This window comes from Lineus longissimus, chromosome 8 (assembly GCF_910592395.1).
Source record: "Lineus longissimus chromosome 8, tnLinLong1.2, whole genome shotgun sequence".
NCBI classification, from domain to species: domain Eukaryota; kingdom Metazoa; phylum Nemertea; class Pilidiophora; order Heteronemertea; family Lineidae; genus Lineus; species Lineus longissimus.
In genome coordinates, this window is record NC_088315.1 from 8,347,998 (window position 1) to 8,367,172 (window position 19,175).

The 19,175-nt window shown below is 40.5% G+C and overlaps 1 protein-coding gene and 1 long non-coding RNA gene across 3 annotated transcripts; one reads left to right on the top strand and one right to left on the bottom strand.

The window, feature by feature from the left end:
• Positions 1–6,463, bottom strand: LOC135492215 (FAD synthase-like). Of its 2 annotated transcripts, none has more exons than XM_064778507.1 (12): positions 6,396–6,463; positions 5,814–5,908; positions 5,418–5,541; positions 4,896–5,002; positions 4,165–4,305; positions 3,269–3,417; positions 3,053–3,141; positions 2,545–2,770; positions 2,022–2,114; positions 1,617–1,738; positions 1,247–1,388; positions 1–727 (listed from the first exon to the last, which is right to left on the bottom strand). In XM_064778507.1, exons 1-12 carry the CDS (start codon positions 6,409–6,411, stop codon positions 592–594), a joined length of 1,440 nt encoding a protein of 479 aa, XP_064634577.1. In that variant the 5' UTR covers positions 6,412–6,463; the 3' UTR covers positions 1–591. The 2 variants fall into 2 exon arrangements, with proteins under 2 accessions (XP_064634577.1, XP_064634576.1); XM_064778506.1 differs by having other exon boundaries at positions 6,294–6,461.
• Positions 6,464–9,006: 2,543 nt separating this feature from the next.
• LOC135492697 (uncharacterized) lies at positions 9,007–17,392 on the top strand. The gene is made up of 8 exons (XR_010448102.1): positions 9,007–9,088; positions 10,796–10,871; positions 11,501–11,569; positions 12,412–13,097; positions 13,664–13,765; positions 14,420–14,544; positions 15,203–15,575; positions 17,201–17,392. It is a non-coding gene; the product is annotated as an uncharacterized LOC135492697 (long non-coding RNA).
• The last annotated feature ends 1,783 nt before the right edge of the window (positions 17,393–19,175 follow it).

Sequence of the window (19,175 nt, forward strand, 5' to 3'; positions counted from 1 at the left end):
TTATAAGACTATTTCATGACATTACTAGCACATGACGCAAGGATGGAATAGACTGCTAATTGAAGAACTAGTATTTGGAAATTGGACTTTATTTTGTGACTTTCCTTAACATTCACTAGGAAAAACATCTGAAAAAAGAACTGTATTCCAACCAGGTTGTTCCCCTGGGGTTGTTCCCAGTACCTTATTAGTGTTAAGGTGGGGAACTCTCACAAGGTGTGCTCTAGGATATGGTTCACTCTCAGGCACATACTCCCACTGACAAATGTTTGTGCTCCACTCGAACATCACTAGATGTTCAACATACATGAAGCAAGCACATCATTGTTCTCCAATTTGGTGCATGATTTGGTCCAAGTCCTCTGGTCTACCGGTACTACACTACCGGTATAAATCCTAACAAAACAATGAGATCACAAATAGGACAACAATATTGCCCTCTCTGAGTAGGGCAAGAGTACAAGGAAGAGGAACATGAGTTTCACTTGGCTAACGTGCTATACAATTACGTAGTACTCCATTGCATTCAACACCAAAATATCACAGCCTATCCTGAATACATTATAATTTTGACCTAATATTGTCCTCATGTCAATTCCGGCCATCCCTTTCAAGTTTGGCGTCGCCTAAGAGGTACGCTGGTTGATATCGTAAAATGCCCTTATCGTCTGTATATTGTAGTTTAGGATTCGGGTGTGTATTGTCCATGCTTCCCAGTGATGTATATCTGGAAGTTAGAAAGATGAGATTACTATCCAACATATTGTAAATGTTCATCAGATTTTTATAGTATGATGACTTGACCAATTTCTGTATCTGTTTGAACATTATGTCTCGTGAGAAATTTCAGGGCGATCAGGCACTGTAGGTTAAATACTACAGGCTTTTCAATATGTAAAGTCCATGTCTTTTTGACAGGTGTGTGAAAACTACTGGGCCGATTTCTTCAAAGTTTGCTTTTCTTAGATCAAAAATGGTAAACACTGCTGGCAATAGGGCCTGGGTTCGATTTCGGGGGGAACCCAAAATTGTTTTTCTAGAATGACCAATGTACCGTGGGATGATGGAACTAGAATTCCTGGCTCTTCACAGTTGGAGGTTCCTTTACTTCTTCCTGGTGTCTCTGCTACAGCAAGCAAAAACCCCACCAAGTGAGAAACATGAGAGAAGATGGACTAAATGTCCTTAATCGTAAGGCCTTGGGATACTGGGGGAAGAGGAAGAAGCAGACAACAACATGACTCACCCCCTATCATATAAACCACAGTATGGCAGGTTAAGTTTTCTAAGGAATGCCCACAGTTCCGAGTAATCCCAATCCAAGATTGGGCTGATCCTCATGTACTCTGGCCAGTCTGAATCCGTCTTGGCAAAGTGACCGAGGTGACCTAGATGAGGAAAGAAAGTACAGTGTTACTATCTGGATACAAGTAGACAACTGGGTTAGACATCTTTGAATAAAAATGACAGGAAAGAGGTTTGTTTATAAAAGTCTTACCACCCCCCCTGAAAGGGCAAGCTACATTCGGCTTTTAAGATATTCTAATTCTTAACATCTTGGTTGCAATCCACAGTCGTTAAATACTTCAATGTCATCAGCGCCGTCTGACGATTACCTGAATAAGGGTCTGTGTTTCTTGTTCCCATAAACATGGCTTTGATATGTGGTTGGTCTTGTTTCAATCGGCCGAGACAGTCTTTGATTTTTCCCGACAGTTCTATTAATTCTAGGTTATAACTGAAAGAAAATGAAATGAGTTAAACAAACTTTAAATACCACCATGCTCATAAATCAAAGACTCCTTGGGGAGTATTACCTCTGGCTGCTCATAATGGCACTGAAGGACCAACTTCCATGCAGACCATCTCTGCCAGCAACTTGTTCCGAGACAGGGTATGTATTTTTAGCATCATAAATCTTATCAAAAATTAGGACATGCTTATCCTTTTCTTATCCCTTGAAGACATTAATACCATAACCTATCATCTTAATGTGTTTGAAGATTACTACTCTGACGTACCTTTGTTTTGAGTTCTGTATGAAGGATTCGACCTCCGGGAATGGCATTCTACACTGGACATACATAGCTTGGAGTGTATCATCGGGATAGTGTCTGAAAAGTATGATATAAATACCATAATTTAAAACTTGAAATAGCATGGCAAAATATCTAAAGGGACAAACAAACAGTCAGGGTGGCTGCTGCTGGTATTATGTTAGATTAGGTACCAGCACAAGCAGATATATCAAACCCAACTTTCCAAGGGCAGTCTCAACTTTCGAATTCTTCTTTGAGAAAAACACAGTGACCTGGTGGAAAATATCCACAACCTTTTCGTTAGGAGTCTGGGCACTCACTCACTCACGGAACTTGACATTTCTCTGTCAACTGTGCCACCACATCCCTCCAGGCGTTTTGGTCCTGGTCGTCTGTGTCAACACCTCTCTTGAAACTCCAACACTCTACAACATCCATCCAATGGCGGTTGAGAAATTCAGAGTTTCGCTTGCTATCCCAACTGAGCAAAAAGAATCTCACTCACTTTTTCAGTGCAGCGTAGACCAAGTGTAGAATCACTGTACAATCTTTTCCACCATTGAAACTAACGCATAATTCCGACACGCTGTATTTTTTCAGCGCTTCTTCAATGATCGCCATAGCTTGTTTAACGCTCCGATGGAGGGCGGTATCCTCATCGGACTCGACCATTTTGTAGACTTGCTCCGCGGCATGAAGGAAAGGATCTTCATCAAAGTTTACAACGGTACCTAGAAAAAATTACACCAGAAAAGAATTAGACCAGAAAGAAGACTTAGAGAAGGGGTCTTTTTCATGGGCAATGGCGGTTATTGTGTTTGCCCAACAAGCAGCAGGTCCTGGGTCCCATTCAGGAAAAATTTTATTTTTCATCCGTCATGAACTATTGTATTTGGTGTTGTGAGCCTGCACGGAAGGACATAAGCCCTGGCTGACTCATACTTTGGCCAACCTGCCAACGGAGCTCACCTGATCTGATAACTATAACCACTACACTGGGCAACTGTACTAACCTTGAGGCAACATGCTTTTCAATTCTTCTTCAGCTTTATCCAAGACTTCTTTCTTTAAAGCCTCTAAATTCAACTTGACTTTGTAGTAGCTAGTAAAAGAAGGAATTCAAGATGAATTACAAGCCTAATCTGTTCGAAAGTGATAAAACGGTTTGGATCTGGAAACGTTACACTCATTTGCAGTTAAATTGAAAAAGTTGACAATCTTGACTGTACCTGTTATGAAAGTCTGGATACGACCCTAAGACGATGGAATTCTTGTATTTATCGACAAACTTGTTGAGTATCGGTGTGATGGAGACCTCGTCCTTTTGAACGTAGATACTGGCGGTGTGGTATTCAATGTCAGGATTACGGAATAGGTCCTGGAATCAAAAAGAAAAACACACAGTACAGTCAGAGTTCACAGGGTCAGGCTCACAGGGAATCCGCTGTAAGTTTACAAGGTGTAAAGGCATACATGAAACTGAACGGCTCAACGCAGAGCCAATCCTGATTGATTTATATGTTAGAGTAGATCACCAGACACAGGAAAAACTAGAACCTTTGGGAACACTGACAATCCAGATGATAACGCATATGTCATGTTCACATGTGTACACTCACATGGAATATCCACTTCACACATCACTGGCAACATGTGGTGGTAATGTGTCTAAGGTCATTGACATGAATAGTTATTGGTTAATTTGGCAGTGTGTATTATTCACAAAAGTGAAGACTATATATATGTAAATTTTGTGGTGGCACTGTTTATCATAAATGTGAAGACCATATATGAAGGCACAGTTGATACAGAAATGTCAAGTTGCAGGTGTGTTATTTATAAATTCATCCGATGGACTTACATTCAAAAATCATTATCATAAAATAACAATCAATCAATCAGTAATTGACAGTTAACCCTCTGGTTCTGGTGGGTGAGGGCAATTTTCTTTAGTTTTGTCAAAATTATACAGAGCCTTGAGACATAGTGGTTAGAGCGTCAGGCTCACAATCAGGAGGTCTTTGGACACACTTTTTCATCTCAATATCCCCTTGTAGCAAGACACTTTGCGGCAAGACACTTCAATGCTTCAATGACCTTCGAATAAGACATAAAACATACTCACTTCTAAGGTAAGAAACACTCTTTCGAGAATTGAGGGTACTCCAGGGAAGATATAAACATTATTCACAGAAATGAGTGGAAAGTAATTCTTCCGTCCTGTTTTCTTGTCTGTTCCGTATTGTAGCTTGGCTGACTCGGGGACCTAAAAGTAAGGGAAGATTTACTTGAGACAGCATGCTCACATCAGCTGATCCGTACAGTGTTGATCTACCTGTCTGGTTAGCGCACTGGACACGAATTTGAAAAGTGTATTCGAATTCAACACCTGAACAATACCTTGCCAGTAAATTGCCAGTACAGAGTTTTCAAGTTCATGGCACACATGATTAGATTAAAGAAAATCTATTTTCCAGACAATGCGGGCAATTTGAATTAGGTCAACTATCTATAACAAATTATGTAACACAAGTGGCAATTTACACTAATAAATATGACGCCTACATGAATTTACTGGGCTCAGCTGTTTAATGTTGCTTTACTTTAGTACAGTAGAACCTCTCTATTAAGGACAACCTCAGGACTGACAAGTGCTGTCAAATTGAATGGAAACCACCAGTTTGGGACCAAACCTAGTGGCCTTAATAGAGAGGTTGTCCTTCATAGAGAGATGTCCGCTAAGGGAGGATCCACTGTACTTACATAAGAAGTCACCCACTGTTTACAGTGACAACAATGGCCCAGTTGATACTCTAGAACAGTGACAACTTCAACACTGAAATCAATCTGACTTACGTTTGCAAATTTCATATACGCCCCGTTGTCACTGTGGAAGTACTTCTTACAGAGTTCAGCAAGCTCAGGATGAAGATGCAGTGGCTCGTTAAATGCTTTGGCAACTCCTGAATTAAAATGGATTAGGAATACAATAACACTTAACTCAACAAACGAGAGAATCTGATGCAGTTTTTATGATAAACTCAGTTTAAGATGAATAATGTTCAATGTTTACAAACCTCAAAGGCTCCTAAGGTCGGAAAATTCTTTCACCCTGGTTATCCCAGGTGCACGGACACAGTACGGCGAATGGCGGTTCAGCGTTTTCACCGCCAAGCTCTGGAATCAATTGCCAGAGGGCTTACAGAAGGCACTCGGTCTAAACATCTTCAAAAAAATTCTCAAAACACATCTTTTCAACTAGTGCCTTCTGTAAGCCGATGTAACAATGTAAAGCGCCCGGGAACGAGCATCAGCTTTAAACGGGCGCTATAGGAATTCGGTATGTATGTTTATTTTTGTATATGGGACAGTTCTTACCTTCTACAGTTTTATCATCATGAGTGGGACCAATGCCACCAGAGGTAATTACGTGAGTATACTTCTTAGAAAACTTGGCAACTTCTTCAGCTATGGTGTCTAGATCATCAGATATAACAGAGATCTGAAAACATAATGATTAAAATTGTATTATTTAGTTACCAAATTCTATCCAAAAATGTAAGACCATTAAGCCAAGGAAACTTCAAATTCAGCAAAATCTGAGCGCTTGCAACATGACTTTAGAAAATTGAGAGGAGAACATTACATCAAGATGATATAGATCAAGGCACAAAAAAAGATACAACAAGAGTGGTATCAAAGTGTAGCTTATGCCCTCAGCTTTAAGAAGAGAATAGATGGATAACTCTGAACAGAAAACCCCAATCAACTGACCCGCTCAACCTTTACTCCGATAGCAAACAGCCTCTTGCAGAAGAAATGAGAATTAGTGTCTCTAACTTGTCCTTTCAATATCTCATCTCCAATAACTGCAAAAAAATAGATCAATGATTTCATCGTCCAGCCACAGGCCATTAAATAAGGGGTCAGTAAAGCCTAGGTTCCGGTTTTAAGACATCAGCCTCAGGTAGCAGTGCCCGAGAGGCAGAGCTAGAGGCAGGGCTAGAGCTAGATTAGAGGCCATGTCTGGCCTGCCGGGGCCCAAGAAATCCACATATGTGTGGAAGATACTGATATGGGACCTCTGTGGGTTTCTTTTCCTACTTCTACCCTTGCACTGGATAGACATTTTACTGTGTCTTAACCCCTTCCTGGCCCTTGATTCAATACTATTGAATCCGACAATAAATGGCACAATAAACATGTACATCGTACATGGGGAGTTGTTACGAAACTTTGTTCTATTCGACTTACTGATTATTCCGGCAGTAGGCAAGGTATCTGACATCGTTTGAAATTGTCTAGAAGGCGAAAAGTGCTTATAGATCTGTTGAAGTCGCCAAAGATGACACTTACGGCCAAAAATCGACATCTAAACAGTCATACTCATATTCCAAAAGCCGGATAAACCTGGGGAATACCCCCGAGCAGATTGTCTAAAGTTCAGCGAATGACAACGACAATGATTTCCCACAACGTCATCAGAGGATTCCAACTTCAGGTCGCTTTAGGAAGTTTTTTTGTGTTCATGCGCGGCTAACCGTAGTTCCTAAAACATCTTTAATTAATTGGTCCTCACGGTATGCCAGTGTTGATTTTGGCAGTTGTTTTGGCAAAAACACATTGGAAACGCATTTTAAAATAGATGTTACGTCCTGTTAACGGGGCACGTCATCATCGCGTACACTTGGGAAAAACTCCCTAACGAGACCTAATTATAGAATTGCGATTTGTTACATCCTCGATGTACACATTGAGGGATGTCTGGGTTCCTCTCGTAATAACAGGTGACGCCACTATTAGTTCACTAGTTCCTATACGCGGGAAATACGAATGCGCACGCGTGGACTTGGCTACTAGTAGTTTACAGTGATGCATAGGAGTTTTAAAAAGGGATCGTCCCCTGTAGGATTTGCAATAATGTGAAGGGGTCAACCATTCAATGGGAACTCAGGTGAATGCGATCAACTGGGGAATCGGACATGGATACGATTCAAACTGGTGATAAACAATGTAAACTCAAGTGACTGTGGTCATCTGAGAGATATGGATTCATACTGGTGAAAAACCATTCAATGTAGACAGACGAAGTGTGAGGTGCCTATTGCGAAAATAATTGGTTGACGAAACAATGGCCTGATTGGTTGGCTAGCCTTGTGAGGTCAAACTATTTTTACACCGAGAGGTTTTCCTGTTTTTCATCATGGTTTAAGCTCAAATGCGTTTGGGCTAGAATTCCTGGCTTTTTTCGCACATTAGGTCGATTTACAGCGTAGCGGAACGAGGCTACCACGACACCTCCTTGAAACACTCTTGATCTAGCCTCGCCCGTCCCCACCACAGACCTGAAGGGACTCTCTCCGGTAGTCCTCTTGCAAACAGGTCCTACAACACGATTCTTCTTATGCAGTAAGTATGTATGGCCTGATATTGAGTCTTAGGAGGATTTTAGATTACATTTGTTTAAAAACCCTCGGTGGCATTGTTACTTTTTATAAAGGACCACTATACAATATTTTTCGTTCTTTGATTTGCCGCTAGGGTTCCGTCGCTGGATGTCACCTTCACGACCGGGTTGGAAGGATTATTGTTTACATTTACGTAAAAAGGATGCCCTCCATAGGATTTGTTACTTTTAAAGAAAGGGGGGGGGGCTGGGGGGGGGGGGCTAGCAGCCACCCTTGTGCTTCTGTTGGCCAGAAGCCATACTCAAATTAATGACACAGATCATCTGAGGGATGTGGATTCATACTGGTGATAAACCATTCAATGGGAATTTGAGTTAATGTGGTCAACTGAGGGATTTGGATTCATACTGGTGATAAACAATTCAATGGGAACTAAGTTAATGTGGTCATCTGAGAGATATGGATTCATACTGGTGATAAACCAATCAATGGGAACTCAAGTTAATGTGATCATCTGAGGGATGTGGATTAATACTGGTGATGAACCATTCAATGGGAAATCAAGTTAATGTGATCATCTGAGGGGTGGATTCAAGCTGGAGATAAACAATTCAATGCGATTGCAAATTATTTCAGTCATCAGAGGAATGATGGATTCATGCTAGAGTTGAACTATTCAATGTGAACTCTGGTTTATCTCCAATATTAATTCATCCCTGAGATGACCACATTAACTTGAGATTTAACTGAAATGAATCACATTTCAACGCTCTTTTCTGTCTCGTTTTTAAGAGACCATTGATTTTATCCCTGACCGGATATCTTTGTGCATTGCCCCCCCCCCCCCCCCCCATAATGTTCATAAATTTCTCATCGTCATAATTTTACCCCCAATCAAGAAAATCAAGTGTAAAGTCTGAAAACATATATTCTGTTTGTTTCGGATTTGCTATACTAAATTGTTCATAAATTTTTTAATCCAAGATATTAATCCCCAAAAGAATATTTTATGGAATAAAAGCTGTATCTTGTTAAAACAAACAAACAAATCAAACCAACCAAATCATGACTTACAACAGGGTGTTTTATCGAGTAGTAGGCTACTGCTAATCTTTGACTGAATTTCAAAAAGAAGTTTGGCAATGATAAGTTTGAATGAATGGCTAGTACCATTCAGGTTTTGCCCCATTTTTTCCTTTTTGTTTTTATTGCAACAAACTGTTTTTTGGAGAAAAAAACAATTCTATATGAAAAAATATTCAACAGTACAACTGGCAACACTATTGATTAACACCCTATACTATTTCCAAATCAGTCCCACCCAAATCACACTGGTCACTTATTTATTCCTTATGGCCAATCACATTACCAACTTGGATTAGCCTTGACCATCTAAATCCTTTGTTTGATTGTTTGGAGCAACAAAAGACTATGCCAACCTTGAAAGAATGTGTGGGAGTGTTACATAAAACCATTACCTGTCACATGTTATACCTTCCAATGCTTGCTTTGGCTTTGACTGTGCAGTGCAGGCTGAACATTCATTGCAGCAAGGTGCACATGGTTTTGCTCGAATTTTGACTAATATTTCAACATCTGAAATAGCCAAATTGCTTGTGTTTAGCACAAATCTTCTACAGGGTGGGTATCACCTTCCATCTAACTCAATCTTGATGTTATTCATGTTTTATTTTTGTAGGCCTAATGGATTTTTGAAGAGGGCAACTTTCCAGCCTTGCATAAGTCTACCGCACCTCCCTGTAGCAGGTTTGCAAGGGTTTTCTAAACCATGTTGAAAGGCTAAATAAAGCAATAAAACCTATATATCATACCTTATTTTGTAGCTCTGGCTAAAATTTACAATCGCCGATCGGAAATGACATAGTTTGATGGCATTCAACTATAAATTCATTGAACAGTGGCGCTTCATTTGTCAACTGATGACCTTTTTTTGGGCCTTGAACGGGGATTGTAAACTCGTTCCGTAGCACTTTATCCACGCTTTCATTTCAAACATGTGAAACGTAAAGAGGGCTGACTTGTCCCGAACGCGGATTAGACAATTGTGATTGAGCGTCGTGTCAATCAGTGTCAATACCGTTGCAGTGTCCTGAAGTCGCTGCGTCATCCGTGGATTCGGTGACGTCGGGTTGACCCATGGCGTCGCTCTTCGTTTAGAGACGTTCCCTTCGATGACGCAATTTGGCGTCAGATTTGGTGGGGAAAACTGGGTTGCGCATGTGCACCCATAGGTGGCGACATATAGTGTGTTTGCGGGTTTGGCATGGTTGCCATGAAAACGGTTTCGAAAAGGTGTTTTCTCATCAGTAATCAGTGCGGGAAAGACGGAGTATGGTGCAGGTACCAAAGTGAACCCTGTGAGATCTTATGTGTGGTAAGACTGTGAGTATGTCCCAAAAGGGTCCATATTCACCAATGTATTGCCAAAGCACAAGCAGTACACTGAAGTGTTGTGCTGGGTTTGCAAAATAAAGGAATGAAACTGCTGAGGTGTCATTCAAAAGGTGCGACAAAGTTGGGTGTGAGGACTTGGATTCTGAGTGATATCTCGGCTGATGCGCCGTAGCATGGGAAAGAAATAGTTCGTGGGACCACAGCACTGTGCAGTGGTGTGCGAGACGAGGTAGCTCAGGCAGCTCATTGGAGAAAATTAAATAGTGGAAATGCCAGGATGACTAGATCAAGGCTACCAAGACGTATTGTCTTTTATGTTGAGACCTTCATTTCAAACATTATTGGGTATACCTTACTGAGTGGTAGATGGTGAAACATTCCCCTGGACATAAGGGTATTTTGCACTTTCGGCAACTTTGTCAGTGCCAAGCCCGGACTAGCCATGCCCATTCTGACACATGATTAGTTTTTCATGTGACGTGCCTGCTTGGGCCGAGCGACCTTCGACAATCGTCAAAACTGCCAAAAGGCACAATGGCACTATGACCCTTCATACCACCAAAACATGAACTGCCAAGCATCAATTTGCTGTCGGTATCAGGAAGTGGAATTGAACCAACACCCTTCGGTATATACAAAAATACACACCCACAATAAAATTTTCATCACTATATAGCTAAAACCATTGGCTTCAAGATGGCTGCCTGCACCCAAGAAGTATGAAAAAATACTTGAAATGAAAAATAAATCCATGTACACAAAATTTTAGTCAAATTGTGCCCTTCAGGACAGATGGATGGAGGGACTAACGAAGAGATACCACTCGAATAGCTATTCTGCTATAGGCCACCTGAGCTAAAAATGAAAAAAATGCTCTCAACTTTGAACCTAAGGAATTTGGAATTCAGCATTTGTGCCAATTTATCATTACAGATGACGCATACCTTGTCCGCAATTGCAACGAAAGATTCTCGCTGGTATGGTTTGCAAGGTGAAGGGTTACATATAGGTATGTATGATATAGTATTAGATTTTTACTTTCCAATTGGTTGAGAGGTCCAACTGTCAAATGACAAAAGATATGAGAATCCCGTGCTTTTACGCAAAAGAACTGGAGAGTACAATCGGGTCACTAAATCAGGAGGCCATATTTGAAGCAGTGATGCCATCTCATTGGTTGGTAGTTTTTGGTTGATCACGAGTTTTGGGAAATGAACTAGCTCACATTGTTTACATAAGTACAAGGCTGCACCTGTTGTTCTGATGGTCCCATTGGGTTTTGCATACAAATTACTGGCTATTCTTACGACAGTCATATTCACTTTTATGTCTTAATCCTAAACCTTACCCAGACCCTAACCCTTCCTCCTAGCACTAACCAAAGCCCAAACCCTTCCCAAACACCAATTTCAACTCCCTAATTTCCAAAATTGCATAAATCCTTGTTATGACTAGTCGTAAGAATGGCAACTTTGTATGAAATAAAAGGAATAAAGTCCATCAATTACATGAAGGAAACGTAATTCATGACTAAAAATGATGTATTTCAACATCATATTTAGGCATAGTTTTATGACTAAAAAACACAAGAATTGCTGAAATAGTGCATTATGCATTTGTCCCAATTTATCATTGCAGATGCCACAAACCTTGTCCGCAATTGCGACCGAAGATTTTTGGATGAACCGCTAGATGATCGGATGAAGGGTATGCATCAAGGAACAACTTCCCCAAATTGTTGATTGAGTTGCCACTGTCAATTTTTTTTTATTATTAGAATAAAATAGTAAAACAACGCTATTGAAGTCACAAGTGAAAAGTCAGTCCCCAAATGTGTCACTCTTAGGTTAAAGCAATCTGCCAGCAGGCTAAAGAATAAATTGACAACACTAATGGGAGATTTGTCTGCATTCAGTGCTTCGGTTTCAAAGGAATATCACGTGGTGAAAACTGATATTGTAATATTGTAAGCATGACTAGTGAAAGATATGACAGACCAATAAGCATGTCAAACACTTATCATAGACCAAGCCTTATCAATGAGGTATATGAACTAATACTGAAATTTAAAAAAATATCACAAATCACATACAGCTTTTATCCCAATTGCAAGCACCTTTCCTGAGAGATTAAGGATTCAAAACTATCTTGTCTATATTTTGCCACTTTTTATCCCAAGAATATTTTTTTATAAAATGCACAAAAAAAGCCACTGCTACAATGTACACCAAGTTTTGAACATGTTATATAGATTGACAGTGACGCCTCCATCAGCAATTCATGCGAGTGGATGTTTAAAAGTCGTAACCACAGTGTATGATGTGTGTGTGTGTGTTTGAGACAGGATAGGAAAAGGGTGCGGGAGGTCATGTGGGGGGGGGGGAGACTATGGTGACCGTTGTGAGAGTTGGAAGTGTGTCTGATCACTGACTTGCTCATTGTGTAGCTATTGTTGTTATTCTAGTTGTTAGAGTAGTTATCGTAGTTATCTAGCTATCATAGTTGTTATTCTTTTGGTTCCTGCTTATCATCTATTTGAATCTATTCAGCTTTCAGTTGTCCAGGCCAGGCCAGGTGACCAATGACGATGATAGATCGGGTTCGATTCAAGCTATACGCTTGGTGTATTTGGTTATCGTGACTGGCGACTTGAGTCTATCTCATCTCATTTCCAAAGCACGGTGGCTGGGTCCCAGGCATGCTTGCCACTTTGTTCTGCGGTCCTCATCTAAGTTTCGACGGTGATGACATGGACTTAGGTTCAAAGTACGTGTTCCCCTTGAGTCATTGTGGTTGATTGATGGGGGCAATTAACGGTTGCGTGTCGCTAGTCATTCAATTGGTCCCCTTGTTTTAGAGTGTTGGCGGGATAAGTCTTACGACTGTTAACAATAGTAAGCAATAGCTGGCCAGCGATCCCCTACCTGATCTCGAGGGGGATGGAATGACTGGGGTTAGAGGCCTGTTGTTAACCTGCGGAATTTCGTCGGACGAAATGTCAGGCGTGTCCGTGTGGGACTTGTGCTAAACCAGTTTAGTACATACAACAAAGACATTGGGCTCTTTGAATAACAACAGTGTTCTTGACCTCCTTGTGCCTCACAAAGCTAAAATATACACCCCCTGAAATCGACAAGACGGCGATGAAGAAGGAGAGCCGGCCTCCAGCTTGTCAGCCGAGAAGACACTGGAAGGACCCAAGGATATGTTGCTGCCAATGTTGGAGCCATACAGGGTAAGCATCGCTTAGTCCTCAGTTACATCTGCATTAAAAGAAACACCACAAAGATGTTAAAATAATTCCGAAAAAATATCAATCTGACGTACAATATCAACTTTTATACGTATTGGGGTGCCTCACTCAATTCTGTTCATAGTTTCGAAACCGCTTCAACCAATTTGGTTCCAGAATACAATTGAATGTGCTTTGTTTGCATTCGCATTAACTGATTCTCATTGAAACGTGTAGTGTGGGCATTAATACGTATTAAAACAGTCTATTGGCAGAGGGCATGCACACAAGTTTGTTCCTGTCTTGATTATCTTCTAATTAACAAAGGGTAGGGACATTCATCCACAAAGGCATGTTACTATAAAATGTGGCAAGAGTTGCACTTTTCAAAATCGAATTTCATGCGCATTAGGCCAAGTGTGGTGCAGCCATTTCGAAACTGGTGTAGCCAATTCGTATTCAGGAGAGTGCTCTCTGAGTTTTAAATCGGATTCAGTGTGAACGCAGCATGCAGTAGAAACACTCAGAAATTAGATAAACCCCTCAACAAAAAGTATGATTCTTTTTAGGCAGCCCGAGCCAACATTGTACAAGGGCCACATTGACAAGAGACACAAGGACAAGGGACACAAGGACAAGGGACACAAAATACGATTTTGGAGCCATACATGGTGAGCATCACTTAGTCCTGGTTGATATTATATCTACTCATAAAAACAAACTTCATAACTGTCCAACCAGCAGTTAAGGAGGGAAAAAAAATCATATTTCATGTCTCTGAACCCGCACCCTGGTGGCGAAGTCATGAACTTTTATCCCCGAGTGAGACCACCTGACCGAGAGTGCTCAAGTTAACAGCCGAGTGGGCAACATGACCTCGATGATCTTGATTATTTGGACAATGGTTATTAGTAATATCAGACGTACAAGCATGGATATAAAAATCCAAGGCAATTTGCAATTTTCAAATTGCGCTAATTTTCATTTTGAAAGAAGGTCTTGCCTAGGGGTACCCACACACCAAGTATGAACCTTCTAGGTCAAGCAGTTAAGAAATGTGCCATTCTTTTGTCAAACGATGGAAGACGACGGCGATGGAAGATGGACGCCACGGTATCGTATAAGCTCCCCTGAAAGGTGAGCTAAAAAGGCCCGTGAGCATCTTCCCAGCAGTGCCACTTGATAAAAAAAGTGAAAACAGAAAGTTTATCAAAACGAAACCTGACACTTGAAGTGACAACCATCTCACCCAAAGAAAAAAATCTTTTGGTTTCAATCTATTCATTTTGAGAAAGGTCCTTGAATGTATTTTTCCTGTTATCTAGCCCTCAGCAGATTGAGATGATGACTGTCGAGAAGACCCAACCACTCAACCAAGATCTACACTTCATGCTATGGTAGATGGGACTCTCAAAGGTTTTGGATGATGAAGGAATCCAATACATATATGGTAAATATAAACAGATGACAAGACAGTATATGGGTGAACATGCCATTGGCTGAGTTCATTTTATTACTGGAGATAACACGTCGATTGGGAAACCTTGGACCTGCATATACCGTACTCGTGAAACCGAACGAACTGTGCCCTAAATGTATTTACAGGATATGCCAGTATATTTTCCATATGGTCTTTGGCTGCACTGAAAATAGACAGGCTATTAGATTTTCCATCCATGGTTTTGTCACTGCATCGCTCCTTACTAAACACAAACTGTGTCAAAAATAAAAGTAAAAGAGCCGCAGTTGTGCAGTGGTTTGAGTCTCTGACAAGCGGTCATGAGCTCCCGGGCTCACCTGTTGAAAATGCTCAGGTTGTAGTGCTGATTGAGTAGCTAATCTGAGTTCCAGTTCCACTGAAAGCTCGCAGCATGGACTGGGGTAAGAGTTAAACGGCAGAGCCAGTCCTGAAATCTATATATTTAGTACATATAGCAATTGGAAATTTCAAATTCAATCACACTTCTCGTTTTTTAACGAACGGTGTAGGATTTAAGGGTTGTGATTCTATCATAAACTACTTTGGTGAATTTGATGAAACTGAATGAGAGGCGCAAGTGCATTAATTATGGTAGCACAATGGAGTAACCTTAAATTTTGTTTTCCAGTCGCTCACAGATACGGGCAGACGACTGAGAGTCGAGTGGATTCAGTGGATCGAATGGTTGCGCTGAGGGATATCCATGTGCAGGAGTGACGAACCACAGTTCAGCAAACGATGCCTTGACAGACCAATTCAAGGAGAACCTTCGCTAAGATCAGGAAGGGAACGTGTTTGCTGTGTGGATGGATTGGACACCTAAATATCCGTCATTCTAATAGACTATAATGACAATGTTCTATTAGACTATTAATGACAATCCAACTCCAAAGGGACTCTCTGGACTAAGGGAAAGCTACGGTTATAGAGCCCTGACGTGATATCCTGCAGCCACCATGAGGACAGTCTATCTCATACCTGTGGAAGGATGCCATCACATGGTAATATAAATAAATCAATTTCAGCTTTTCAAATGTCCTTGCTTAGCCATTATGTCCTGATGTAGAGGTTGAGGAACAATTTTCCAACGTTGTTTTTGCGACACCAAATGCAGTGCGATTTTCATCAAACTCACAATGATGATAGTTTGGATCAATCTTAATTAGTAAAACAATACAATGTTGCAAAAAGAACTAGACAATATAAGGAATGTTCGTAACCTTAAATCTGTTTCACGTTCTTCACATGTAAGCTTGCTCTTCCATATGATTGCATCATTCAGAAATATGGTTTTTAAAAGGAAGAATGCTTTGAAAACATGAAAACTGTCGTACTTTCTAGATTCTTCACAAATGGGACTGGGAGGGCAAAGGAACAGCCTCATTGTCTTCACAGTACAGTTAACACTGTGCCAATTTTTTCTTTCTCTCAGCGCATTGCCCATTATGTGGTACTGAGGTCCGCCTTTTCTCGTAAGAATGCCATTGTGGTTGCGGGACAGTAATAAGAAGGCATGATCTCCGTCTTCAGTTTTTGTACAGCAAACAGGCAAAGGGTCTCAATTCGAAGATGTGAATCAAAACAAACTGGAACAGTGACGTAATGGTCAATGGCCAACTCAGTTTAGCTTACCATCTATTATCCAAGTTGAACATGTATCATGGTGTCGAATAGTGCTTAAAAATCCTGATTATTCAGAATTGGTCTTAGATCAACAAAACTAGAGTAATGCTGAAGCCTAAGCCACTGTAACATTTTTAAATGTCCACGTGGAAAAATGTCCTACATAGTAAATTGCATGACAGAATAATTAGCTCCTGTGACATTCCATCCTGGGACAGATATTCCTGCTACACCAGAATTTGTTTTTACTACTCTTTCATAACACCTTTTGTTGCACTAAATATAAAGAATGGTTAAAACTATCATCTGTGCAATTCTGATGAAAATCGCGTTGTAACTTGTATTCTAAATCACCTGGATTTAGAATGAACCGCACTTTACAGTGTAAATGCACCATGTGCAAACAAAGCCTCATTTTGAGTTCAGCGGTTATGGTTAGGCCGCTTGGGTTGGTGCAACGACGGTATTGACTTAAACCAAAACTGCAAGGGTGGAGCTAAACCTTGGCTCCGCCTTGTTTTTGGTCCACATTATAGCTCCACCCTCGCGGTTTTGGCGAGACAACCTAAAACCTCCAGTTCGGTATCAATTCCGAAATCCCAAAAATGACCTGTAAAATGTTCCTTAACCGAATCATCCTTTTGACAAAACTTCCTAAATTCTACAGCCCTTTACCTCCCTCTGAAACTGCTGATTTTCTAAGGATAGAATTTTTGTCATTGTAATGATGTCAGGCATGTCAAAGAGGAACACAGATGTGTGTCTCTTGCTAAACCAAAGCAGCGCTCAGAGTGAGAGTCCCGAATGAAGGCATCATAGAGAAGATGTTTTTCGAAAAGTTCTTTCTCTGAAACCTATAGCACATTTCTGAAGCAGCATGAATTATCTACTACTACAGGATATCTATATGGTCAGCACAATTGCCCCTTGACATTGAATTATCAACTGGAGCATGTGCACCTACATGAACAACCTTAATTTCATGTTGCCTTTTTCTTTTCAGCATGATGAGCCATCCCACGGAAGGGAGAAGGACATCCCAACCTTGCTCCCATCGCCGTCAAGTAACAGTACGACGGTTAGATTGTATTTTGTCACCGTAGGCTTTATCGTTTTATCAAAATATCTGATTGAAAGGTGATTTAATGAAAATTCTAATTTTTCTGATGGTGAGAAGGCAAATATTTACCTTGCTTAAGACAATCATAGATTATTTTAATCTATGTTTGGTTATGACCATGACTTGTGCCATGGTTCAAAATCTTTTCAAAGAAGTAATTGAAAGAAGTACATGTAATTGAAATAATGGGGGGTTGGGTTGTTTCTGGCTTACAAGGGAGCCAATGATAAGGCATGCCATAAAATAAATTTCAAGCTAAATGTTGTGCTTAAGATAAGAAGGGACAACAATTTGGGGGGATGGGTTATTTGTGGCTACCAGAGGAGCCAACAGCCGCCTTGAGCATATCAGGACCCTGAAATTCTTTTCAGGCAAAAGTTATTTTTCTGCATAAAAATCACCGAATTCATCAGATATTCATTGATTACTGGTATATCCATCACTTTAGACATGGGGTCCATGTGTTCTTGTTTTGCTGACCCCACGAAACAAGAACACATGTGTCTGATGGAACTGTAGGCCTTTCATACTGTTTCTCAATCTCATCAGTACCACAGAATCAACTGACATGGCCATGGGCTCCGATGCCCTGGACCTACATCACACTGGCTGGCTCAGTTGCTCAATGCTCGAGACAAATGACCAACAGTGATATGTTGAATTTGAATTTCCTCCTTCTTGAAATACCAAAACATCTTTCCAATTGAACTAAAACAGTTAGTTGAACTCACTGTTTTATTGAAAATTTAAGGACTGATCCTTCCCCAATGGTCGCAGAGTGAGCTGTTATCAAAGCTTGTCATTCGACAATGGTGGCATGCATGCATGTTCTGTTACGGCTCACCAGGGACCCCAAATTTAAGTATGTGGCGATGCTACCCCAGGCTTGTCCATGGGTACATCTCCTTGGACAGTAAGTGAGCACAATGGTACCTGCCGTCATGACAATTTAAGACTTGATACTGATACTGATACTGATACTGATACTGATACTGGTACTGGTACTGAATTGATTGAGAAAAGTGTTATTTAAAAACGTCAATGTTTAGACGTTTAAAAAATGTTGTCCTGTATGAATGTATTATTTGTAAATCTTGTATGCAAATATTTTGTAAAATGTCTAAATAAATGAGATCTAGACTCCATGACTTGGCAAAAAGTATGGCAAACCCAACTTTTAATCTTTGCCCTGTCAAGGTCACCTCTTTTGTCATGCAAATGACATGTCAGAACTGCTCCTTTTGTCATGCTAAGTGGCATCCAGCCGCCATGACAAATGTGGTCCCTTTGTTATTCAAATTGGGTCCTGGAAATCAAAAGCAGTGACCAAACCTATTGTATGCCCACATGGCTCACCTGAAGGCATGAACAATAGGTTTTAATACAATAGCTTATATTCATGTATTATAAACATCATGAATGCATGAAGAGATTCAGTGCTAACTCAAACCATTGTGGTGGAGTAGTTGAGTCTATTGTGTTTGATCTCAATTTAGCATTGTATTGCAAGGATACTTATCAGTGTGTCTTTGTGACATCTTGTAAAGAAGTTGACCACGTCTTAAAGGGATAGTGCTACTGTCCTATCTCCTGGTCCTCTTCTTGTATTGGGCTTTTGGAGTGGTGCAGTAATACAATAATGTACTACGATCATTGTATAAGCTATAATGTACAATGGGTGATTTCAAAGTCAGTTTTTAGATTTAGTTTTAAAACTAAATGGAACACTAAAACCCTTGATAAAACCAGCATTGAAATGAAGTGGGTTTAAGTTTCATCATATTTCAAAGTCGGTGTTCGTTGGTTTTAGCATTATGTCCGGTTTTAGCTTAAAGCTAAGGGATGGTTTTAGTGGCAA

Coding starts and splice junctions, on each gene's coding strand:
- LOC135492215 (XM_064778506.1), bottom strand. CDS start 6,411: ATGTCGATTTTTGGCCGTAAGTGTCATCTTTGGCGACTTCAACAGATC. Junction 5,003..5,417: donor TGATGATAAAACTGTAGAAG/GTAAGAACTGTC, acceptor ATTTTAATTCAG/GAGTTGCCAAAGCATTTAAC. Junction 1,739..2,021: donor ATACAGAACTCAAAACAAAG/GTACGTCAGAGT, acceptor ATTTTCTTTCAG/TTATAACCTAGAATTAATAG.